General features: G+C 40.5%; 1 protein-coding gene across 1 annotated transcript; it reads right to left on the bottom strand.

The window, feature by feature from the left end:
* Positions 1-3,028: 3,028 nt before the first annotated feature.
* mlpha (melanophilin a) lies at positions 3,029-27,320 on the bottom strand (the record flags this gene model as incomplete). Its single annotated transcript, XM_080421979.1, has 15 exons — positions 3,029-3,040; positions 3,392-3,451; positions 4,747-4,908; positions 6,850-7,020; positions 8,654-8,893; positions 10,666-10,749; positions 11,319-11,515; positions 12,571-12,688; positions 12,891-12,942; positions 13,069-13,169; positions 14,167-14,225; positions 15,446-15,487; positions 18,053-18,165; positions 19,054-19,275; positions 27,211-27,320. 15 exons carry the CDS (start codon positions 27,318-27,320, stop codon positions 3,029-3,031), a joined length of 1,743 nt encoding a protein of 580 aa, XP_080278105.1.
* Positions 27,321-27,362: the final 42 nt, after the last annotated feature.

Below are 27,362 nucleotides of genomic sequence, written 5' to 3'. Positions count from 1 at the left end.
AACTCCACTTGGCCACACATTTTATTTAGGTACTTGCCAGTTGCCACAGGCAGTCGGGCAGCCGTTGGTGTCAACCCCTGTATTAGACCACAGACCCCATGTTGAAAGTTGTTGTGTCAGGGACCCCCATAAGAGTACAATACAATATTTGCTGTTAGATTAGATTTAGTACATACTTCTACAAGTGTCTATATACTGTAGGTGGGGAGAGTGAAACCTAAGATCTGAATAGTCAATAGTCACTGTCAGACAAATGTAACCTTTGTCTCATAGGGTTAACTTCTAGCCTGTGAAATAATGCGGTGAAATTAAACTGGACCCACTGGAACCCCATCAAGGACCCCTGGGGGTCCCCGGACCCCACTTTCAGAACCGTACCCTGTCATCTTGCATTGCCAGTGCCATTGTCCCTGTGCCAATACACATCACCAATGATTCGCGAATCACGATGCATTGAAACCATTGCAATATGTTGCAGAGATAAATTGCAGTGGTCTGAATAGGCTCTATACACAGCAGCCATATTGTAAAGAAATTGGGCCTCTTCCTTACTTCCTTCACAGGTTTTTACCAATTATTGAAGGCTCTGTTCCATTCTGGTCAAAACGAGTCAGGGTGCATGTTGGCTCACTGGAAACACTCTGCTACACCAGTGGGTCTCAAAGTGTGGTCCAGGGACCCTCATGGTTCCTTGAGGGTCGAAAGGGCGAAAAGGGCGAAAAATCGCACCCTGTCTGCAAAGGCCTTTAATGCCTTTGCAGACAGGGTGCGATTTTTCGCACGGAAAAAACGGACAATATCATTTTTTAAATGAACACATGGTTCTCAATGACCTCATGCACACCGGCTCCGAATTTACCATGCGGCGATGCGATGCGGCGATGCGTTTTTTTTCCAATCGAACCCAGTTCGATTTGTGCGTCTTTTCGCATGCGGTAAAAACTGATTGACTAATCGCACCTTGTCTGCAAAGGCCTTTAGAGTGCACAAATGGACCCGTGGGACACTCTCAGAGTTATGGGGGTCCTTGAAATTAAAACAAGGACCTACACTACACTAAATGGAACGGAGCCTTCATTAGTATCATTGGTAACAACTGTGAAGGAAGTAAGGAAGAGGTAGGCCTGTCACAATTATTTCATAATCGTGTAATCGCAATTATTTTAGATAATCGCAATTATGTTTGCATAATCGTTATAATCGTTTTCATATTGAAAAAATGTTCTCACATTTTCAAATTGAAAAACAAAAAGCAGAAATAGCTGATCTACAAGCTGACGCTTGTAGATCAGCTATTTCTGCAATTTTTTACATGTATAAAATGATTAAAAATGTCAATAATTTCTCTGTATATTTAAGTTATTTGTCATATCTGCCCTGTGCAATTTTTGATTACGAAGCCTAAAAGGCAGAAGTAATAATTGCTAATCGCAATTATTTGAGTGACAATTAATCGTGAACTTAAATGTGTAATTGTGACAACCCTGGGAAGAGGCCCAATTTCTTTACAATATGGCTGCTGTGCATAGAGCCCTGTTGCAGGTCAGCGCAGCTTTGGGATGTTGTTGCAAGTTGAAATTTGTCGCCTTGGGAATCATCGTTATGGACTAGTCAAAGTCTACTGAGCTACTGTGTGAGCTGTGAATATGTTTCTGCACACATCAAGCATGCTGATTCTGAAAATGTAAAAGGAACAAATGCATGGCTGAGGTGTTCTGAGGAGCAGAGACCACGTTGAGACAAATCCAAGTGTTGGTGCAGCGGTCCGGGAGGGAGATCAGATTCGTTAGATGATGTTGTTAGATTTCCATTGAGATCCTGAGCCGTGGCTGTTTTCTGTGAGTTGAATAAAGCAGCAGGTCATTTGCAAAGAAATGCAGGGAAATTGACTGGTTTTAATCACTTCAAGATATACTGTATTTCACTTTCAAATAAAATAAACATAAAAAAAATATATTAAAAAGTAATGAAAAAAGCGCTGGAAAAATCACGGCCTCTCACGCATTAGAAGGACTTTCTAATGCGTGAGGGGGGCGTGATTTTTCCATTACTTTTTTCATTTATTTTTTTATATATATATTAATGTTTATTCTATTTGAACCCAGGACCCCTAAATATTTCATTGTACGTGAAATTGTGAAAGTAGCCGGTCTATAAGCTCACAACGCGTCGTAACATGGTACACTGTGAGCTTGTACATGTGCTATTTTCACAGAATGTTCAGCTATTTTGATTTTGACTGATTCATAAGATCAAAGATTGAAATGCTTGTTTTTCTCCCCAATAACTGTGAAATGCTCTCATACAGACATCATGTTATTGACTTCATATTCCACTGTTAAGTTCATGAACCCTGTGGTTTGGATGAGAGAATGACCTCACTGCCGTAGCAGAGCGTTTCAAGCCTTACTTGCGTCAGGAGTATATCTTTTCCTTTGTTGAGAACCAGACATCTGTTGGAGGAAAAATAGGACGGATCATTAAAGGGATAGTTCACCCAAAAAATAAATGTATTCTATCAATGACACACCCCATGAAGCCTTGAATTCATGGATTTCTTTTTGTTTTTGTCGCATTCCTAAGCCAATAATTTGATGACGGCGGAAAGATGCTAACGTCTCAGGTAGGAGACTCAAAGTTGACAACTTGAGCCTCCTACCACTGGTCATCAAATTATTGGCTTAGTAATGCGACAAAAACAAAAAAATCCCCCTGAATTCAAGTCTCCATGGGGTGTGTAATCGATAGGAAAAAAATCATTTTGGGGATGAACTATCCCTTTAATGAATTACAAGATTGCATGTAAAGAAAAACTAGGAATGAACAGTAATTGGTGTTATATCCCCACACTCCATACACATCCAAAATGCAGGATTACAATGAGTAATCTAACCACAAGGTGACATTTGATTATATATTTTTTTAAACCTGAAATTTTCAGCAGATTATGATTTAATAATAGAAGTGCCAGTGGTAGCTGAGCTATTGTCTAACCCCAGTAGAGCTCAAAGACGATAATCGGCATTTCCTATCTAGATATCTGTGTTCATGTTATGTTCCAGTGACACAGTCAAATCATATTATATAAAGCAGGACCCCCAAAATGATGTTTTGTTTTGGCTGCGGACCCCCTGTCTCCAAAAATATTTTGTGCCAGGGATTTTTCAAAAATAGCAGATCTACAAGCTCATAGCGCGGCACTCGGTGCCGCGCTATGAGCTTGTAGATCTGCTATTTTCTTGTAGATCTGCTATTTTTAATAGCCAAAGTGTAAAATATGGTTAAAGTGGTTAAAATGATTGTGACGCTATTTTAACTAATTGCTGGGGACCCCTTGGTACCCCCCAAGGACCCCACTTTGATAATCAATGATATAAAGGATCCAGCTTGCCTTTTTCTTGGACTTGTCCATGGCACTAAGGGCCGCAATCTTGTTTTCTATATCAGACACCTGCAATGAGAGAATGATAATACGTTATGGGAGCAAAACTTTCTTAAAGAAAAAGAAAGTATAGGTTTTTGTTAATTAATGCCTTACTCTACTGTATAATACAACGGTGTCAAACAAAATTGGCAAAAATAGCCACTCTACAAGCTCACAACACTGCGATGCGACGCGCTGTGAGCTTGTAAATCGGCAATTTTTTGCTTCAAAGGTGGGCAAGAAATCAAAAATAATTTGAGCATATTTTAAATTATCAATTTCTAACTAACGTTACCGCTGCCGAATTAATTACATTTTTGCCAGAAACAGACTGTATCAAATATGAGCGACTGAATATCGTAAGCGATACAGAGCCACCTCCCTGACAATAGAGCCGGGACAGTTTGTTTATTATTGGACCACAATATCTCTTATATGAGATGATTCTAAGATGACCCAATGTTATTCTCCATAGAGAAATTACTTCCCTGACCCAGGGGATGAAGAAGTGGCGTCAGGACTTCGGTTTTTAACATTGTTTTCCCATTTCCTGATGAAAACTTTTTGGCAAGGTTTCCCTCCCGACAGCGACGATATATATTATATCTTTTGGTCGGTCATACAGTATATATCACATACATGGGCAACTGGCGGCCCGGGGGCCACATGCGGCCCCCACCTTCACTTAATGCGGCCCGCAGGTTAATATGGGATTACTGATATATTATTGATTTCAGCTGTTACAATTCCAAACATGCAAACATGACCCGCTTCAATTACTTCAGTCTATATTAGTAGCTTAATGACTAGTATTAAAATTATATTGTCTTTTTTATGTCCAATGTATTTGTATTTAAGTTCATAAAGTTAACATGAGGATAACTAAATGCATTTGAAATTAAATAAAAATTAAACTTTTCAGGATACCAATACAAAAATATCAAACAAATATCTGGATTCCAATAAAAAAATAGCAACATAGCAGATCTACAAGCTCAAAACGCATTGCACAACGCGTTGCACTGCGACGCGTTTTGAGCTTGTAGATCGGCTATTTTTGCTACTTTTGTGTGACATAGAATGGCGAAAATAGTTAAAATACGGAGAGACAGTATATGCAATGTGGCCCTCTGGAGTGAGTGTGGAAATATAGTGGCCCTCTGCATCATCAGAGTTGTCCACCCCTGGCATATCATATCCAGTTGTTATCCACCCACCTCACTCTCGGTGCTTTGAACCCTGGCAGTGGTCATACAGTATATCATTCATATCTATGGGTTGGTCTTACAGTATATCATATCTATGGGTTGTTATCCACCCACCTCGCTCTCGGTGCTTTGGACCCGGGCGGCGGTCAGAGTCAATACGTCCTCCAGCTCGGACAGGTCGGAGTCTGTGGTTCCTCCCAGGCGGTTCTTGGTGTTCTGCTCCAGCAGCCTGAGCTTGGACTCCAGGTCGAAAGACTTTCCTGCTGTGATGTAGACCTGCGGGGGGTTTGGACATGGGATGTGGAGATCACACCCTGGTCGGTACCTTTCTGACCTCCAAGCTGCTGCTGCACCTTCATTCATCACTACACTGTCAAAATCCTTTGTGTTTATTGAACTCTGAGAGGCGTGCAAATGTACGCAAATGGACCCGTAAGCAGTGGTGGAAAAAGTACTAAATTTTTTTACTTAAGTAAAAGTGTCAATACTGCGATGTAGACATACTCCATTACAAGTAAAAGGCCAGAATTCAAAATGTAGTTGAGTAAAAGTACAAAAGTATTGGTATCAAAAAGTACCAAAAGTGGAAAGTACTCATTAGGCAGAATGTCCCGTTTCACAAGTTTTCAAATGTATAAAAGTGTTTTGAAAATGGCAGATCTACAAGCTCACAATGCCTCGCATCGCGACGCATTGTGAGCTTGTAGATCGGCTATTTTCAAATGGCCGAAATGTATATAGGTTGAAGTGGGTAATGTATGCTTTGTAATGATAATCAAAATCTACAAAGTAATTAACTAAAGTTTTCAAGTAATTGTAGTGGAGTAAAAGTACAATATTTGCCTCTGAGAGTAGGAGTAAAAGTACTGAAAATTGGAAATACTCCAGTAAAGTAAAAATACCTCAACATTGTACTTAAGTACAGTACTTGAGTAAATGTAATTACTTTCCAGCACTGCTCGTAAGGGTCCATTTTACTTACATGTGCACGCTTCTCAGAGTTTCAAATGGATAGGTTTACACGGAAGGTTTGACTGTGTAGGGCTGGGTATTTTGGGATGAGTTTTCATACTTGTACCAGTTCAGGCATGTTAGAATTTCGATACTAGTTTGACTGTGGGGTTTAATTTATTAACTGGCCTAACACTTCACTATGTGATAGATTAATCAAGAAGTTGTTAAATAACCTAATTAAAAACGTATTGTTGCAAGAAGTTATTTTGCTACTTTATATCTATTATGACAGAAATCTGAACTGTAATGGTAGGCATTTTTTTTTTAAATAAGGAGAAGATTAAAAACATCGTTTTTAAGCTCCAAAAACGTACTTTTATTACTGGCACAACGTTTCGACCGTCTTAGGTCTTCATCAGGCATTTAACTGATGGAGGCATTTGCCTGGGTCAAAACGTTGCGCCAGTAATACAAGTTTGTTTTTGGAGCTTAAAAACAGAGTGCGGATGTTTTTAATCTTCTCCTTGATTCTCGCCTTGATTGCCTTGATGTCCAGCACCTGGCCTAAATACAGGCATAAGATGTCCAAACAATCTTCTCTGTGAACTATTCTTCTTTTGTTAAATACCCAGCCCTATTTATAACACATTCCACACATGGTAGCCAAGCACACACAAGCACTCAAGCACTCATTGCTTGCATGCTATAAACACGACAGGACGGCGTGGCTTAGTTGCAGCTCCAAACACAAGAGGTCAAACTAATCACCCAAAACTACTCCATAAAACCCAAAACATGCCTGTAAAGTTTGGCATACTTTTGGGTGCTTGTTTTTATGTTGTTTTGGCTAGTTTTGGGTTATTTTGTGTATCTTTACTTGCATGTTTCGGGTAGTGCTGTGTAGTGTTATGTAGTTTTGGCTTTTGGGTTGTTTTGGGTGAATAGTATGACCCAACAGAAGTGGGTAAGCGGGGAGACAAAGAAAGAGATGTTGTAGAAGTCCCCCCCCCCCTTTCATACAATGCATGCATCCTGCATTATAGGGCAGAGAGTTTATAGAATATAAATGAATTAGTGTGTTACAAGCACTAGTTTTTCCACAGCCGAACGCAAATCATTCAAAAGTACAATACAATTAGTTTAATTGACATTTCATTGTACTTTTGGCCATATACAGTAGTAGTAGGCTACAGTGAGCTTAAACTGGACAAGCATTTTCGGTTCTAAAGAGGGACTTCTACACCTGTATCCTCTGAAGCTTACATTTTCCTCAAGTTCTCTGTAAGTTTCCTCTGCTTGCTTAACGTCAGGCACTGATAAGTGGGTCCTGACAATAGGCTCAGAGTGGCCGTACTCCACCATAGCGTTTTCGGTGGCATTTATGGTTCTGAGAACCTCAGTGGTGAGGTCGCAGAGGGCGGTGGCCGTGGATCTCTGAAAGCCATGGAAAGGGACGCGTGTTAGTGGGTGGTCCAACAGGTACGTGTCACCAAGTAGCTACGCAATGTAGCACAACATTTGGTTTTCTCAAAATGTCTCAATTTGAGTTCAGCTCATTTGCATCAAGCTCAGTTCAATTTATCATGTAGTATTTTAATGGTCAGATTATTTGAATGATCATGTCCCTTTCCAATGGAAGCATTCAGTGGTAGAGACAGGCAGGGCCGTTGATATATGCTTCATAAGGCAGCAAGAGAGCTCACATTTCTTTTATACAAATATGTTGATACTTTATTCTGAGAAGATGCAATAAACTTTATAGTTGTAGATCAGACCGGTGTATTCCACACAGCTGGTGTACTCCAGTGAAAAAGAATGGTTCCAGTTTCATAGTTGTTCATTGTTGATGATGCCAGGCTAATAGTATACCACCTGCCTACTTACTGTAGTAGAGGACACATTTCAAATTGTAAATATGAATTGCTAATTTTGGGTATTGAGTTAGAATAAGTTACCCAAAAAATCTGCTGCCTTTTATAATTGAGATTTTTTTGGGGGGATGTTTTATTTTCCTCCGGCCGGTTGCGGGCCGGATTGAGATTGTCCAGGGGGGGCCGGGTCTGGCCCTCGGGCCGTATGTGCGGTTTATTCACCTAATTCTTGGCCATTGCCCTTTTCTACGGCTTCATTCAATATCTGTCCACTTCCTCCCTAGTAGGCTACAGGTGTAATGCAGGTAATCAGTGTGTTGCCAGATTTTGCAAGAGAAACAAGCGGCCAGGTCTATGAAAACAAGCCCCCGAAAAAGCGAGTATAGGCTAAGTTTTACCACTTTACATCGCTATTTGAAAATAGCAGATATACAAGTTAACAACGCGTCACATTGCGACATGTTGTGAGCTTGTAGATCTGCTATTTTCAAAACATATTTGGGGAAAAAGTGTGATTTTGTGACTATTTTTTAAACATTTCCACAACAAAAATCTTGCATGAGGGTCCCTGGCACAATTTTTTTTCAGATGGGGGTCCGCGGACAAATGCGTATTAATCTGGGGGTTCTTGACATGAAAGAAATGTGGGAACCACTGGTTTAAAAGACATTAGGAAGCAAGCCAAAATAAGCAACTACACTTAAGAATCAAGCCCAAAGGTCAGACCTGGCAACACTGGTAAACAGGAAACCCCTTGATATGGGGCTCCCCACCCATAGACATAAAGGTAGACGCCTCATTCGGCTCTGAGGCATCTGTATCTCGGGCGCCATTTTGGAGAGGGCAAGCTTCCTGACTACTGGCCGATCACAGCGTGTCTTTTCCGGGACTTGTCAGAATCTAGTTGTATAAAAATATAACAGGATATTTTTATACAACTAGATTCTGACAAGTCCCGGAAAAGACGCGCTGTGATTGGCCAGTAGTCAGGAAGCTTGCCTTCTCCAAAATGGCGGCCACGATACAGGTCGCTCCAATGAACTGCAGAGGCCAATGAGGTATCTAGGTTTTTATAACTATGTCCCCACCCCCCTACTCCCCTACCTTCCTACCTACTTCCTGGGCGTGGTCAGGAATAAGGTGAATACGATATAAATGATGCTTCATCGTACAACGCGACTCCTCCTACAGCGTACCTTCTGCGCGTCGGTCGGTAACTCGTCACTGGAGGAGCTGAGGTCGGGGTCCTTCAGGGTGGGGGTGTTGGCGGGGGGGCCGCTCCTGGCCGGGATGCCCCTGGGCAGGGAGTAGGGCCTCCTGCCGCCGGTCTCCTCGTCCGAGGACAGGCCCTTGTTGTCGCTGAGGTGTCCCGCCAGCTCGCTCAGCTTCCTCCTCAGCTTCTCCTCCTCGGCCTTGGCGGCCGATGGAGCTGCGGCCTGCGTGTGTGCGGAGGCGTGGTTTGTTTGATCGTGGTCACGTTATTGTTCACAGATAGATCAACGCTTAAGCCTTTAAGACCGGGAACGCATCTGTGTCATTTTTTGATTTCTCTGGGCTATTCAAAAATAGCAGATCTACAAGCTCATAGAGCGGCACCGAATGCCAAATGACGCGCTCTGAGCTTGTAGATCTGCTATTTTTTTTAAATCTTGAAAATGTGTCAAGTCTTATATGCATTTTTAACTCAAACATCCATATTTTGAGATGGATGTCCGTGGACAAATACATAACATTTTGGGGGTCCTTGACATGAAAAAAGTTTGAGAACCACTGATAAATAGCAACATAAGTGAAAATAAATAAATAAATAAAAACAGTTTATAGTTAGAAGACATTTGTTGAATCCCCAGAAGCAAAGATTTGAGTTACAAATGTTTGCTTTGAAATATATATATATTAAAAGATTATTTTGCATATATTTTCACGATTTTTCAAAAAATAGCAGATCTACAAGCTTGTAGATCTGCTATACTCCCCCCTGTTTTCGCACAACACTATCTTTGGCAGAAAGAGCCTATGTACAAGCTCACAACGTGTCACAATGTGACGCTGTGTGAGCTTGTGATCACTATTTCCGCTGAATGTTCGAACCCAGAAGAGGGATTCTAGATTTCATGCGGTTAACCTCTTTTTCCCCTCTACACCAACATTTCTTCCATGAAAATTGCCGATCTATAAGCTGGACGATTTTTGAGCTTGTAGATCGGCATTTTTCACCGAATGTTTGCCTATTTTCGCCCAGTGTTCACCCATTTTGACATGCCCTGTCCTATACTCATTTTAACTCTGCCATACAGATTGGTTAAAATAACATTGTACTGCTATTTAAATAAATCCCAGTTTTTAGCTTAAATTGTGAGCTTTGTGTACTGCAGTCTATTGCCAGGTTGCATGTTTTGCATTGTACTGTTGTGTTGCTCTAAATAACATGGTTCATCTACCTTGTTATCAGCAGTCTTAATGTTTCAGTTGTTTAATGATCTAGTTCTGGCAGCACACTCAATGTCACGCTATGCTGCGTCAGCTGACGGCTAGCCTATCACTTCCATTACTCTCGCACTGCACTTATTGGTGGCCTATATTTGACCACTTAAATGTGGAGATGGTTGATTTAGGCCAGGTACTGGATAACAAGGCATGTGACCTAATGACCTGAGTGTTTCCTGACATAAATGTTTTTTTGTTGGGTGTTCACAGCAACATAATGTTGAAGACAATTCCCTAATAGATGTAAAATCAATTATGATTTAATGTTATTGGGTGAAAACGATACAAGAGTATCCGTGCCAGGATGGAAGTCTGAAAAACTGTCAGACTAATGACATGAGAAAACAGCCTGCCCTTTTTCATTTATTCCACCCACAAGCTAGGCAGTACAGTATATAATATGAACTCTGAATACGCATTTCTATGCATTAGATGAACTCTAGATTTGAACTTTTATGATATAGCAGTAAAGAAAAAAAATATCTGGTTATGTTTGTTTTTATGTCATGCTTTGAATTTATTTATTTAGATTTAGTAATTGAGTTTTTAGTTTTTCCCACTGTTAATTTAATCTTTCGCTGTCTTTTAGGAGAAATGTATTTTTGTTTTCTGATGCTTGCAGCCGGAAATGACAAATAAAGTAAGCCTAATGTTGAATGTTGAGAAGTGGTTCTGTACTGTACTGTACTGTATGTGAGACCTGTTGGGGCCCATGTCTTACCTCATCTGAAGGACTGGTCATCTTCTCCTCCAGACGGTTTAGAAGGCTCTCAATGGCCGTCATGCGCTTGCCCAGCTCAGTAATCTGCAACATGAATCCCACGAGGCTAGATATCATTATGAGAACCGCGTAAAGTTCAAAACTGTCAATTACTGTTTGAGTCAGAAACGGACTCACGTTACTATTACTTATGAGGACATCAACATTTTAGGATGCGTGCCATTTTTAACCGTAATCCTAAAGCTGAAAATAGCAGATCTAGTAGATCGGCTATTTGGTTTGCGTTAATAAGGCCGTGCATCTACTTCCACACCGACCTGTAACTCTACACCTCTAAATACCTAATCGTAATCCTAACCCCAACCTGAATCTTTTCCTAATTATTAGCCTAACTCTTCAAAACCAATCTTTTTAACCACATAAAACACCTTTCTCTTCATAATGTCTCTCTTTCACCTTTTCCCTCATAATGTGTATTTCTCAAATTCCATACTTGTGGAGACATGTGGTCCACACAAGTATAGTAATAGAAGCACACACACACACACACACACACACACACACACACACACACACACACACACACACACACACACACACACACACACACACACACACACACACACACACACAGTCACACAGTGGCAGGGTACCGGCAGGGCTTGTCCCAGGTTCTCCTGTGAGGATGCTCGGGTGCTGGGTCTTCGTCGGTAGTGGTTCTGCTGGAACGTCGGGGGGTACCGCTGGTAGTCCTCCTCGTCTGAGGTGTCTACATACTGCTGTCTGGCCATCGTTGAGCTGATCTTAGACAGAGAGCGAGTACGAACCATCCTGCTGTCCCCGTGGTCTTCTGCGAGAGAAAGAGAGAATGACCACCTTTACTGGGTACGAACCATCCTGTTGTCCCCGTGCTCTTCTGCTAGAGAAAGAAAGAATTACCACCACTTTACTGAGTATGCACAACCTACTGTCCCCATGGACATTTCAGAGCTTCTTTGTCCCCTCCACACCCCCAGGCCACTGAGATCATCTAACCAGAGGCTTCTCCTGGTCCCACGAACCGGCCTGAAACTATAGGCCGTTTTCAGTGGCTGGCCCAAAACTACGGAACAGCCTGCCTGATCCATGACATTTAAATCTAGATAAAAAACACGCCTCTTTTCCCTAGCCTCTGAACTAGTCTAGACTGTTTTGACCTGACTTGACTGCAGTGTTGGGGGGCAACCATGCAATGCGTAGGCACTAGTGATGTGCGGGTCGGGTTTTTTCATGACCCGCCCCGCCCCGCCACGGAACCCAACCCGCCTCAACCCGCCCCGCAAACCTATATATAAATCTATGGCTCAACCCGCCCCGTGACCCGTATCTATAATTCTGTAAAATCATGAAGGTTAGAAAATAATCTTACACCCCAAGTGTATTCAAACTGTTTTATTGTTAGTATTATTATTATTATTAGGAATAAAGACAAAACAAAAGCATGTGATTAATTTTTTTTGGCGTGTGAGAACATATTTTGCCACTAAGATGTTGGGGGAGGGGTTTCCAGGGGGTCCCAGTAAAAGTATTTTATATAGCATCAGAATATTTTTTGCCACACCATCTATTTATATGTTGGCTATATAAAAGTAGCAGATCTACATGCTCACTGCGCTGCAAGCTTGTACATCTGCTATTTTTGGATTTCTTTAGGAAAATATCGAACGTTACAACAACAATTTCTGGGGGTGTCCCTGGCACAAAACCTTTTCAGATGGGGCGGTCCGCGGCCAAATACATATCAATTTGGGCGGTCCTTGACATTAAAAAGTTAGAAAACCACTGTTTTAGAGCTAACACTCTAAACACAGAATGGGTGCATGAGTACCAAAAATAAACAAATTCAGTGAGTGTGTTGTTTTCTACCACGCGCGCTGTATCCGGCCAGGCTCCTCCTGCGGCTGCTGCGCTGGGGCAACACGTCGGTGTGGTGGTAGTCCATGTCGTTCCTGTAGCCTCGCTCCTCCTGGATCTGGTTATGGGTCTGACATGATGATGGAAACAACATCATGCATTGACAAGAAAAAAGTAATGCGAATGACACACATTGTGTGTGTGTGAGAATGTGTGCGTCTCTGTCGGGTGGAAACCTCAATCATATGTCCAAAACTGTTACTTTTCAGGATTCAAATTAGAAAATAGCAAAAGTAGCAGATCAACAAGCTCGAAACGTGCCGTGGGCTTGCGGATCCACTACCTTTGATGCTTTTGTGTGACGCTGTAGTAATATGATCAGCACTCACCAACGACGATATGCATGTGCACTCATGAACACATGTGTGTTTGTGTTTGAAATTGTGTATGATGAATGTGTGATGCATGCGTGCATGAAATGTGCTTGCGCGCACATGTGTGTGTGCACACTACTGTACCTGCATAGACTGACGTCGGGAGTGTGTGAAATAGTCCTCAGCAGCATCAAAGTCCATGGGATGAACTGAGAGAAGCCTCTTGTTCCTTCTCGTCTGGAACAGCATAAAAAAAAACCATCATCAACAAAACAACAACATCAGAATGCAAGAAACTACTTTAACAAAACCTCTTTACATCATCAGATCCCAGCAGCTTCAGGGCTCTGCTGGGCCCATATTCCTCATGCCACACACTTCACATTCAGAACTATACGCTGTATGATAGTCAGTGATTAAGGTGCAATAGACAACATTCAGCCACTAGATGCTGCTCTTACATCACCTCTTACATCACCCTCTGTTGCATAAGGTTTGTTATTTCCCTGTTTCACATCTATAAGGCAGCAATCAGGTAGTTTGCCACATTGTAACGCGATGGCTAAAGCAGACATGGATAATGGCAGCCGTTAACAGAGTTATTGGTACGCTTTGATATTTTTGGGTTAAAAAAAGTGTTTTGTTGAAAGGTTAAAGCACTATATTTTCTGATAGTAATCATTGCTATAGAGTGTTTGTTCAGTAACAGGAGTCTCCATCATGTCTCTCCAGCTCTTTGATTGGCAGAATATACATTTTCAGGTAGGTGACAACATTTCAGCCAATCAGGAGAGAGTACCCATTTATAAGCTTCATTTTTATAGTGTTCCAGTTCCAATTTTGTCTGCTTCATTTATTTGTGTCACCACTTCCAATTTAACTTAGTTAATCTGTATCCTGACTGAGTTATTTTATCCTGATTGGATAACATTGGTATCCCGACCTGAAAATGCGTTGTCTGTTTAATAAAGAGCTGGAGAGACTCCTGTTATTGAACAAACCCTCTATAGCAATGAGGACTATCAGAATATAGAGCTATTTAACACTTATTTTAACAAAAAAAAATTGCTTTCAACAAAAAACTTTAAACAAAACAATACATTTCGACCGGGACAATGTTATGGGGGAAAGTGATGCTTTTATTCCACGTCTTTTTAAAAAGCTCTTTGGATTATTTTTGCTTTTTATTATTTGTTTACAGTACGTAGACAGAGGAGTTATTTCTTTTTTTTACCGCTTTGTAGCGTTGAGCTTCAGCCTCGCCGTGGTCGTCCTCGTGGCAGTTATAAACACCTGGATGAAAAGGTAACTAAATGAGATGAATTAATTCCAGTAATGTGTACACCATTGCATCTCAAAGTGCGAGCATCAATGCATACAGTACATCCACAGTTGTTTGCAGCGTTTACATTCAGAGGGACTCCCCTACAACATGCATGGAAACTCCCCAAACGTTTAAAGAGGTGGTGCCATGGTTTTGCACTTTTTCTGTTTTTCATGTGTCTATGAGATTGATAGAACTTCATTAAGCCCCCTGGTGGTGTTTTTATGGTGTTTTATGTCTTCTCTGACTATTTTGAGTTTCTTCCTGGAGGCTGAAACCTTGAGGGTCAAACGTGCCAATAGAAAAACAGCACTTTAACGACACAGTAAAATTATACCCTCCCCCTCATTATCATAACACAACAGGTGTGGGCATGAGGAGGAGGAGGGACTAGGACATGTGGGTGGTGCTAAGGTGGTGGAGGAGGTGCTAAGGTGAGAACCAGGTATACTTAATGAACTGGAGGCGTGTCCACATAAAAACATAATTTTAACACTTTCTGTACACTTTTTTGAAAAAAATCTTCCTCCTAGTATAACCATAATACCTGCTGATTATGTTTTAGGGGGGGAAAAATCACTGAAAATCACGGCACCCCGTCTTTAAACTAGAAGTTGTAGCCTAAATGGGAAATGTGAGCAACCGGCAAGGCCTTTCTCTCACCTAAAATGTTATCAGAAACTGTAAATCGTTGCTGTCGGGCAGAAACCTCTTATCTCCATACTCTAACTTTTTGAGTTTTTTTCGTAAATTAACGTCCTACTTGATCATACTAGACTACTAGAGCGTCACACAAAAGCATCAAAAGTAGCAGATACAAGTTCGAAACGACACGTTTTGATCTTGTAGATCTGCTACTTTTGATGCTTTTGAATTTGAATCCTGAAAGGTAACAGTTTTGGACATAATGAGGTTTCCATCCGACAGAGACAAAATCTAAATTCACAACACAATCTGATATTGTGATATAATTTATTTTGTGCAGTAATAATGATATCATGCTTTGACAGGTGTGTGTGTGCGTGTGCGTGTGTGTGTGTGTGTGTGTGTGTGAGAGTTTATACAGCATTTTACAACAGCATTTTTACAACAAGCATTTTACAACTCAGCAGATTCATAGTCAGACAACGAATAATTTTAATGTGTTTTTAAATGTTTATATTCATGCTTAGACGGATGTATAACTCACCGCGAACATCAGGCATGCTTTGAGTGTCGTCATCTCGACCACCTGAGAGAAGAAAACAACTATGCATTGTTATTTACATCAGAATCAGAGAGGGTTATTTCCAGATACATACTTTTGCTTGCAGGAATCTGACAATAATTTCTCAGGCAGAAACCTTATACTCTTTAAACTCTATATAGTACCAAAGTCCGTCACTCCCACTACCCCTGGGTCACGGCGTGACCCCAGTGATTTTGTCCACCGTCAGGTATGTGACTCTGTGTCGTTTATGATATTGAGTTACATTTGATAGCTTCTGTGTTTGGAGAAAAAAAAGATACATTTGTACTTTTTCACCGTCAGTTGATGCTTCATATCCATATGAGTAAAATTACCGGGTGATTTGTAAATTTCTGGAACACAGTTCTTATATGAAGCGATCTAAGATTTGCCTATAGGGATTCCAATACAAAAGCATTAAAGCAAACACGTTTTCTTTTCTTTCCATATGACTATTAGTTGACCAAGAAATTGGTTAGTCGAGGGCAGACCTAGTTATCTCACAAAGTGTAAAAAAATCGCACCCTGTGTGAAGTGGGCGGTGTCTTCCTAGCTAACCACAATACTGAATGGAGTCAACCAATGATGTACAAAAAATAAATAACTATATAACTAAATAACTATAAATATATTTATTGAAACAGTCTTTATGAAAGTCATATTCCGATGTACAATGGTTAAAAAAAATAAAAAAAAATTGTAATATATTTACATATATACATACTAAATTATTTATTTAAAAAAAAACATTTTCTGTTATACATTATTGAAAGAAAATAATATGAAAAAATATATATTTTGACAATTTATTTTGCCCAAATAAAACACAAAAAGAAAAATGAAATAAAACTATGTTATCTTATGCATTTCTAAAAAACAAAGAAGAGATAGGTTTCTCTCACTAAAGTTGAAGTATATTAATAACTGTATCTTAGTTAATAATATCAGTAATATTCAGTACACTAGTATTTATTCTAGTTTCATTCTGGTGTCGTTCTATTTTCATTTTATTCGAAAAGATATGTTTTGTCAAAATTAAGTTCAGCAATATTTGTTTGAAAGATAATTCATCTGTATTTCGTAATGCTGCCAATTTCTCTGCATTGCAACCTAACAGAATTTCAGCCATCTTGTCGAAACAAATTACCCAGACTGAATCTGTCGAATCTCTAATTTTCAATTTCAATGCAAATTTGTAAATAAATATTCTAATGTGTTTGCATTTTCCACAATAAAAATCATTAGCCCTTTCTGTAATTTTGGTTAGACATTCTGGACACGCTTGATAAATGCAGTTTTCTATATCCATGTCGATAATCTCACCCACTAATTTGTAGTAATTAATTACTTCTATCTGTCCTTCTGCTGAATTCTTAATTTCTTTCAATGTTTTCCAGGTGAAAAATTCATCCGATGAATTTAGAGTTAAACATTCTATTTCTAAAGATTTATTCATGTTCTTATACCAATTTTTAAGAAATAGTGTTTGTTCAATGTCAGGATTCAAAATAATGTTCGAAATGAATGATGTGAAGTGATCTACCTTTGTAATCTGAGATGCATGCTGATTTTATAACTAAAATTGAATCTGAAGTTCCTTTAAATGACACTGCTGTGTCCCCCCAAAGTGTTAATGTAACTTTCGTATAACTGTCGTCTAATAAATCCATGGTTCTTCTGGCTAGTATTTTGTTTTTTGTAGTTCTGATATTTGATACATCATTAACGTTCGTGATAATTCCAATTAAATCAACAGTTTCTTTTTCATTCATCTTTTTCAACTTATCTATCTTCACAAAGTCAAACGTCATCTTCGGTTTAATTGCAATGGAATTACAAAATTACAAATATATTCTCCGTACTACTCTGACCCTGCACAGTAAATTTCTTGGATTCAATTAAACTCTGAGAGAGTACTATACATTTAAGCAAATTGACCTGTTTCACACAGAGTTATAAATGGCTAAATGAACACTGGTGATTTTACTGTTTGGGATGACTGATAGTGTTTATCTTAACCTGAATAGTAATGTCAGTATGTGAGGCTTGTCTGACTCATGTCTCTGCATATGAAAATATGGTCTCAGGCGCTTGGGTGGCGCCCAGTGGTGGAAAAAGTATGCGATCGGCTATTTTCAAATGGCCGAAAGAATAGAATGTATAGGACTGAAGTGGTTAATGTATGTTTTGTAATTATAATCAAAATCTACATAGTAACTAAAGTTTTCAAATAAGTGTAGAGTAAAAGTACAATATTTGGATCTGAGATGTAGTGGAGTAGAAGTAAAAGTATTGGAAATACTCAAGTATAAATACCTCAAAATTGTACTTAAGTACAGTACTTAAGTAAATGTACTTAGTTACTTTCCACCACTGGGTGGTGCAGTGGTAAAGTCCCTGCCCACCGCCACAGAGATTGTGGGTTTTTCTGGCCCACAATTGGCCCGCGTTCAGGGCAGGAGGAGAGGGTGATGATAGTTGGCATAACGACTAAATAATTGGCATAATGACTAAACTGGGGAGAAAAAGGGGTAAAAAGGAAAAAAAGACGGAAAAAAATGGTCTCACCCTCTCCATTCAGCCTCTTGTACAGTGACCTCATGACCTTGGCACTGCCGAAGCGCTTGAAACGTGTCCTTACATTGTCATGGTACCAGCCGACAGTGCCCACCTTCAACACCCTGTGCAAACACATCACACGCATAATATGTCATACTGTATACCATGCATTGGAATACACAGTACAGTACCAGATGGGTGGGGTTTGTTGTATCAAGATAATTATGCGGTTACATTTAATGTCACTCCTGTGATTGTCTCAGTGGACACACACACACGAGTGGGTCAAAATTTGCATGTCTATGATGCATGCTTTCAAATGCCGAATCCGTCTTGTCTGTTTTTAACTCTTTATGTGCTAATAAATAAAAAACAAAACTCAAACTCAACAATAGCTGATGACCCAAGAAGATGATGAGGCACCTTAGCATGTTAATTCATTAGAAAGATGAGGAGTTATAGTGACTCACCTATTTATATAGGCTACTATATAATTATTATATAAGTTGGGTGGCATATAGACCTACTTATTATTATCCTACAATTTCGCATCTGCAAATAAACAACTAAAAAGCGGTGCAATTACTTAAGTTCAGACTCAACTTTTGGTGATGGGGGGTCCCCATGCAGGAAAAGTAGTTAATACAGCATCACAATCATTTTAATCACTTTATACATGTATACGTTGGCTATTCAGGTCTACAAGCTCACAGTGCGTCACTTTGTGCTGCACTGCGAGCTTGTACATCTGTTATTTATTTATTTTTCTGAAGAAAAAAAAAGTTTATAATCTTGAGAAAAAAAATACATACATAAATCTTTTCTTCTGGGTGGTCCCTGGCACAATACCTTTTCAGATGGGGGTCCGTGGCCAAATACATATCAATTTGTGGATCCTTGACTTTTTTTTCCAGAAGTTTGAGAACCAGTATGTCTCTAACATTGGGCACTGTTCAACCAGTGTGTACGCCGTGGTTTACAGTATGTATTATTGAGCGTCCATCTCTCACCTGGTCATGCGGCAGTTGTCACACACCCATCCGTGCTCCTTCTTGTTGTAGCGGCTGCAGGACTTGCAGGTGAACATCTCACAGTCCAGACACTGGCGCTTGCTGTTCACCAGGAACTTGAACGGCTGCAGGCAGCGGATGCAGTGAGAGTCTGCCAGGCTGGTCTGAGTGCCCAGCAACTCTGTCTTTGTGTCCTCCTTCTCTATCTTCACCTTTAGATCCCTGGGGAGAGGAGGAGAGGAGAGGGGAGGAGATGAGAGGAAGGCAATTTTATTTGTATAGCACATTTCAACAACAAGGCAATAGGCAATTAACTGTGCTTTACACAGAACATCAAGCAAAGGAAACCCATGACATTATAGGATGCATAAAACAAAAGAAGTACAAAAATAAATACGAATGGATACAATTACAGTGCAAAAGAGAAAGAAAAGTAACTGGACAAGAAAAGTGAGAGGAGTGAATGAGAGGGAGAGGAGAGAATAGCAGAAAAGATCAGAACTTTATTGAGGTGGTAAAAGAGTGGGTTAAATGCATTTTATCTCAACATCGCGGTTAGTTAAATAAAGGTATCTATCTATCTAGTTACAGAAAGTGTTAGAATAGGGAAAGAAAGAGTGAATAGAGAGTAATGGAAAATGTAACACCAGAACAGGTCAAATAACAGTTGGCATAGTCAAATCAAATATATAAAGTCCAGTATACAAAAAAAAAGATAATTGTTTTATCTGATATTGTGTTTTATTTTGTTGACAATGTCTTGTTTAAAAATAAAAATACATCTATGGAGAGCTGTATTATGTAATGGCGGAATGTTGAAATTGTTATTCTCCAATAAAAAGATAAAGATAATAATAATAATTATCAATTACAATCAATTGTAGCAGCATTGTACTGGTTAAACTAGATAGCAGGCGTTGACACTAAGGGTTGCCCCCCTGCCCCTGGCAAGTAAATAAAACTTTCGGGAATTCGGGTAGGTGGAGTTTGCTCTCGGGTTGCCCGACCGGGCATGTGCGTGTTTAAGAGGGGATGCAACTGTCTATAAACACAACACGAGATATCTGTCTAAACCTAGAGCGCTCTGTCTTCTGGTCTGTGGAATGTAAAATAAGAGCACTGTTGATCTATAATGTGCCGTTTTCACTGTTACTACACTTAAAAATAGAAAATAACAAGTGTGAACCCGTAGTCACATTCATAGCTATGTAGGTATTTGGCATACAAATTGAGGTATGACATTTTTTATCGCACAGCCCCATATATATTTTTTTTTTAAGTGGTAAATTGAATGGTAATTTAAATTTTACCTTTCATAATGGACGATTTACTTTTCGGGCAAGTAGGCATGACCTTTGGGCAAGTAGAACATGACCTGTACTTGCCCGATGGCAAGTGCCTTTGAGACAACCAGTGGATATCATGGCTGTGTTCCCTCAGCCCTATGTTAAACCTAACCCCAACCTGAACCCTAACCCTAACTGTAATAGGACTGAAGGAACATAATATGGTTGCTGTCGGGCAGAAACCTCTTATCTCCGTATTTTAACTTTTTGTTTTTTTCATAAGTGCAATGCCCCACCTGATCATACTACAGTGTCACACAAAAGCATCAAAAGTAGCAGATCCGTAAGCTCGATCTTGAGCTTGCAGATCTGCTACTTTTGGACAGTTTTGGTTTCCATCCGACAGAGAGGATACAGGACCCTGGGAACATGGGACCCCTGTGATGACATAATGCAATGCTGAAGAGAGAATATAATCTGAAATAAACACAGTATAGTTCTAATAAGATGACATCATTAATACTAACCCCCGTTAAGGAAAGGTTACACCAACAGCCTTGGGGTCAATCTCACAGGACCCTCATTCTGAGAAGCACTCAAACGAATGACATCTCCTGTTCTTTTCCCTTCATGTGACTCACAGAATCCCCAGCAACACTTCTAGCCTCAAGCACACACATTAAAAACACGAAAAAAAAATTTTTCTTTCTATTCCACATGCTTTCCGAAGATTCCCGTTTGTCTCATGAGAGTCCCGTCATCGTCAAACCAGGAATTTGAACTGAGAACTCATTCTTGGTTACAGCAATAGCCTTGAGTGACTTCAGTGCAATCTCGCGGTGTCCTCGGGGCAAGTTTAAAAGGACACACAGCATGACATGTGGACGTAATACAGGATGTGCTTTAGTGTTCTTGCAGTAGCCGGATGATTAGATAGATATAATGTCTGGGGTACAACTACTGAAAAGTGGTTAAAGGTAGGGTAAGTGATTTTGGTACTTAAAATAAGTTAAAATAAGTGTATATTCTGTAATCATTGCAATAGTATAGAATTTTTTCTCAGTAACAGGAGTTTCCATGTCTCTCCAGCACTTAATTAAACAGAAAATGTATTGTCAGGTCAGGATACCAATTTTATCCAATCAGGATAGAGAACACAGACATTAAACAAGTGAAATTGGAACAAAGAAATGAGCAGACACAATTGCAACTGGAACACTAAAATTAATCTGATAAATGGGTACTCTCTCCTGATTGGCTGACATTTTGTCACCTGCCTGAAAATGTATTTTCTGTTCATCAAAAAGCTGGAGAGTGATTACTTTTTAACCAAAAAGCTTTGTTTTAAACCAAAAAATATCACTTTAACTGCTTAACCGCTTTTGTGGTGTCTAGTTTGACAGTTAAAAATAAGTAGTATCAGTGCCTTGCTCATGGGGCAGCATTTCAAGGGTTGTTGTTCAGGGCGGGGAGAGATATTCACTCACTTGTTTGTGGCCCCTAAGTTACTGCTAACATCCAGCTAGCAACAACGTCTCTAAGATTTTTTGGTTAGTTTTTTGGTGTTCAGACCAGGTCTGCACGGGTCCAATTTTGAGAACCCGCGCCCGCCCCGCCCGTCAATACTCAGATCCGTAGACCGACCCGTCACCCGTGATAATTTCAAAATACGAACCAGACCCGCCCCGCCCGTCAAATAAACGACCCGTTGTCCGCCCGTTTACCCGTGTAAAATGTAAATCCTATTGAAAAGTGTGTTGAAAAAGATAGCAGCCTTCAACAACAGTGCTACATTCAGTGGTCAGGTTTGTACAGAAAGCAAGTGAAGACGGAGGAGCGAGCTTAAGCCACGCGCGAACGCGCATCTACGCAGCAAACATGTGTCGTTGTTTATGTCATCAGATACTTTTAATTTGAAGGTTTAACAGGATGTTCAATGTGTTTTTGTGAGTTAAGATAACTGTCCAGCATGCTCCATGCGGTTGTGCTGTTAAGTTATACAAGTTACGTTGTTTGGGCGGAAACAGTGCTCTCTGATTTTCACAATAAAATGATACCCGCCCGCGATTAGTTCAGTACCGCCCGTCCCGTACCCGTGATCTTATAAAAGTAACATTTTCACCCGTTTTCATCCGTCAAACGCGGGTACCCGTCGGGTATCCGCGGGTACCCGGCCCGTTGCAGGACTCTGGTTCAGACATCGTTCCCAAGAGACAGCAACACAACGTGTCAACCTAATTAGACTCATGGCTTAACAACCAACAAAAGCTGCAGTTGATTCAGAATGCTGCTCGATTCCTTACTAATACCAAGAAAGTCCATCATATTCCACTCCACAGATCTTCACAATGCTAACTGTTGGTTTATAAAGCATTGAATGGTTTGGCCTTTCTGTGTAGAATTTGCATGTTCTCCCCGTGATACCCTCACAAAAAACATGCAGTAATCCTGGTCTCTATCCTACCTCCCCCTGGTCAGCCGGGGCGCCTGATGGAGGGGAAAGGAAGTTAAGGAACTGGTTGGAATAACGTGTTCCTTCCACGCGCTACGTCCTACCGGGGAAACTCCCCCCTGTCAGGTGATAAGAAGTGGCCTGCTTCCCTCCTCAGTTCGGGGCTCTCCCCAGGCTGGCAGAGGGAGAGTAGTGCCCAGGATTAAAGCTTAAAAATATAGTTTTTAAAAAAAGCATTGACCAAAATACAGTTCTAATCTTGAAGTGATCATGCAGACATCCAAACCTCAGGTAATCTGGGACAGGTCTGCTTTAGGTCCCCAGAATCAGAGCTAAACGTGGAGAAGCAGTGCTAGTTTTTTAATGCGCCATATATCTGTCTGGAACCAATCTGGGGACCCATTCGGTTAAAAAAAGGGGGGGGGGAATGTTTTTCCTTTTTTTTTACCGAATGGGCAAAAACGAAGGGGGAAAAAAAATAGTTTTCTCCCTTTCCTTTGTTTTTGCTTCTGGGGGCACCACCTCCTATTTTGTGTAGAAATAGGAACTCTGTTTGAATCCTCCCCTTTCTTTGTTCACTTCCTCCTGAGTGCTTCTGTGTTTATGCCTACTAACAACAACACCACATGTTCAGGGCAGTGGTGCTGATAGATTCTGCTGTTAGCAGAATCTGTCTTGAGAAATTATAATCTGGAACAAACTCCCCCAAAACTGAAGGTCTGCTGCAGCTCTCAGTTCTTTTACATCAATTCTGATGACTTTTCTGTTTGCTGTTGACTTCTGCTGAGGTTTTGGATTCACATGGCCTTTATAATGTCTTTATTTCACACTGGCTTATAATGCTCTTAATGTTTCGTGTAAAGAACTTTGAATAGCCTTGTTGTTGAAACGTGCTACTGCATGCAAATAAACGTGCCTTGCTTTAACTAGGAACAGGTAGACTTTGCCGTTTGCTTCCAAACCAACCACAGATTCATGGTTATTTTCTAAGCTAGTTGGATAGGACACACTTCTTATTCCCAATGTTTTTCACAGATCTGCTCAGAGTCACATACAGTTCTCTTCCTGAAGAGATGAAATTGAAATGCCATCTGTCCCTAGTCCTGCAGGAATGCAAACAGAAGAGCCTTTGACACTTGCAGTGTTATGCTAAACGTAGGCAGCTTTGCACCATAATCATCAACCTATCAAACTCTCAGACCCAAACGACACAGCCACCACAGGCCTACCACTCACAATATGAAATCACACTGATGATCACCCCCTCATTACTGCTATTGACTGAGATATAGGACTTTATAATGGGGGACTTTAGCAGGCGTTTTGTTCACTCTGTAACAGCAGGATTAATAAGTTACCACATGAACCCTAGTGTCCCTATTACGGGAACATCCGGCAAAGATATTTGGTGTAGAGGGAAAAAAGGAGAGGGCAAAATACAAACACCTGGTATACGACAGTCAATAAAGTTATTTAGGTGGTAAAACTGCCTCAATGGCAACGTTGAGTTCTAGGAGGTATGGATGTAGTTATGTCTTTACCTGTATCCTACTATGTTTATTGCTCTGCGTTTCTGTGCTGAACGTGCTGTAAAAACAAATCTAGTGTAATAAATTATTTTTTAATTTAATTTTTCATCCCACGATTTTGAAACCCCATTTTTTTCACCCAGTGCCAATTGTCTAAGTAATCCTGGGCGCTACACTCCCTCTGCCAGCCTAGGGAGAGCCCAGAGCCGAGCTCATGCCTCCTTCAATGCATGAGAGCTAACAAGCCTTCTTATCACCTGACAGGGGGGAGTTTCCCCGGTTGGATGTAGCGCGTGTAAGGAGCACGCTATTCCAACCAGCTCCTTTCCCCTCCATCAGGCGCCCCGGCTGACCAGGGGGAGGCAGTATAGAGACCAGGATTACTGCAAGTTTTTGTGAGGGTACCTACCCTAGGGGACATGGGGAGAACATGCAAATTCCACAGTACAATAGTACAATAAATTCTAATCTAATTCTAATTGATGACTGATTAGTGGGCTCCTCAAACTGCGTCCACTCATGCAGCTGAGCTGGAAAGTTCACTGACCCCGGGCCGTGACTCATGGTCTTAAGCATCAACGATTCAGTCTCAGGAGGACATTGTTGCTTCTGGGGTGTGTTGTTTAACGGATGTAGCCTATCGTTTAATTACGCCGCCTGTTTTTCTCCATGTCGCGGCGGGAGGATGCGGCGGGTCGGAGAAAGAGGGTCTTTGTGAGCGCAGAAGAATGGGCCCTCACGGCAGCGCTGGCTCCTCCACTGAGAAGACTCAGTGTTGGAGATGCAGCCTTGTGACCGAGCTGTGATCACCGTGAGGGTGGAAAAAACAACTGCGGGCTTTCACACATTCCTCTCTCACGCACACACAAGGCACCGACACAGTTCACCACTTAGGTCCTGCACTCAATAAATGAAAATAAATACTGTAAAAGCTTGTAAAAAAAAAAACTTGAAAATGTGTTAACTCTTCATTTTTGGGGGGAAATGTTCACCTATAATTGCGTGCCCAAAATAGGGACACCGCATTTCAAGTAGTTAGACACACCATACCACACACATACACACACACCAACGGCTAGTTTCGTTTAAATACAAATAAATCATAAATAAACAAACAAAACATGTGTGTAATTAAATATGGAGGTGTGTTATTTAATTGGCAAAGCATTTAAATCACCTAATGTTCTTTAGTAGATATGATTTTTTATCAATTTTGTGATAAAGAATATTTTTGGAAGATGAGTAATGTAGGTTTCAAGTGATTTGATGTAAGGGCTGTTTAAAAACTGCTGTGTCATGCATGCTGTATTGCCATGACTCATGATCTATAATACAAACTAAGAAACTAAGAGTCTGACTTCCTTTTTTATTCTAACAGTGCATGAGAATAGTTTCCGATGATATCGGTTTATGTCTGTCTATTTTAAAACATAAACTTGGCTTACATAAAAGCAAAGGAACCCAAAGTTCTGCTTGTGGTGAGGCAGACTGTAGGGGAAAAGGCTAGCCTACATTTTGCAAAAGGCACTGTGACTGAACCCAGGCAGTGCTTCCTCCTTCTGTTATAAACTTGGCTTCTGTTTGCTGCCCACACCCAGCACAAAACATAGTCATGTCATAGATTATTCTCCTCAGTGGTGGAAAAAGTACTCAAATGTTTTACTTAAGTAAAATTATCAATACTGCAATGTAGACATACTCTGTTAGAAGTAAAAGATCGGAATTAAAAATCTCCTTGAGTAAAGGTACAAAAGTATTGGTATCAAAAGTACTCAAAGAACAAAAAGTAGAAAGTACTTATTATGTAGAATGTCCCATTTCACAAGTTCAATATGTATACAAATCTTTTGAAAATAGCAGATCTACAAGCTCACAACGCGTCGCGATGCGACGCGTTGTAAGCTTGTAGATCTGCTATTTTCAAATAGCCGAAGTATATATAAGGCTAAAGTGGTTAAGTGGTTTTGTAATAATAATCAAAATCTTTAGTTAAGGTAACTAAAGTTTTCAAATAATTGCAGTGGAATAAAAGTATAATAGTTGCCTCTGAGATGTAGTGGAGTGGAAGTAAAAGTATTGGAAATCAGAAATACTCCAGTAAAGTAAAAATACCTCAACATTTTACTTAAGTACAATACTTGAGTACATGTTACTTTCCACCACTGCTTCTCCTTCCTGGCTTCCAAACTGTGGAATAAACTCCCCATTGCAGTCGGAACTGCAAACTCACTCACAGTATTACGCTGTAGTCTGAAGACCCAGCTCTTCAGACTCCACCTCACCCCCCTAGCACCTCACTGTCCTTGTATCCCTTCTTGATGCTTAGAGTTTACTAGATATATCTTAGTCACTTGGTCTGCATGTTTTGTGTTACTTAGATTTGTTTTTCTGGAGCACATGTTTAAACCTGATGCTATAGGTTCATTGTTTACACGATATCTTAGTTTCTTTGAGGCACTTCATTGTTCTCTCTGCACTCATCACTTATGTGACTATTTACCTTGCGGTTTGTTGACTAGCAGTGTTCATGCTTACTCTGCTTATTCCAATACTGCACTTGTAAGTCGCTCTGGATAAGCGACCCCCTAACATATTCATATTTTAACTGGGGACCCCCCAGTCCGCAGTGCGAGGCGTTGTGAGCTTGCAGTTCGGCTATTTTCACAATGTGTGCCTCTTTCTTACGTAATATTTTACGATTTGGCCAATTTGGTATTAAAAAGGTCTTAAAGGTCATTACATTTTAACTTTAGAAATGTGCAGCCTCTATACACTGTATGTGAGAAAACTATGTTGCACATTAAGCTAATCATCTGGGGACCCCTCAACATATTTTTGGGACCCCCAGTTTGGGAACCACTGAATTAAAACATGAACAGAGGTGACCCACCCCAGCCTCTCTTCCTCGGTCTTGCGGAGGTTAAAGTCTCGCTGAATGACGTTCCATACGTGTTTGGCCTCCTCGTCCGTCAGCCCAGCAAGGTCCAGCTTGCCCGCCATGATGGCTGCACACACAGACAGACGGATGTCTCACTCCTCTTC

Source organism: Gymnoscopelus braueri (assembly GCF_963280865.1).
Source record: "Gymnoscopelus braueri genome assembly, chromosome: 24".
NCBI lineage: Eukaryota > Metazoa > Chordata > Actinopteri > Myctophiformes > Myctophidae > Gymnoscopelus > Gymnoscopelus braueri.
This window is presented reverse-complemented; position numbering and strand designations above follow the sequence as displayed.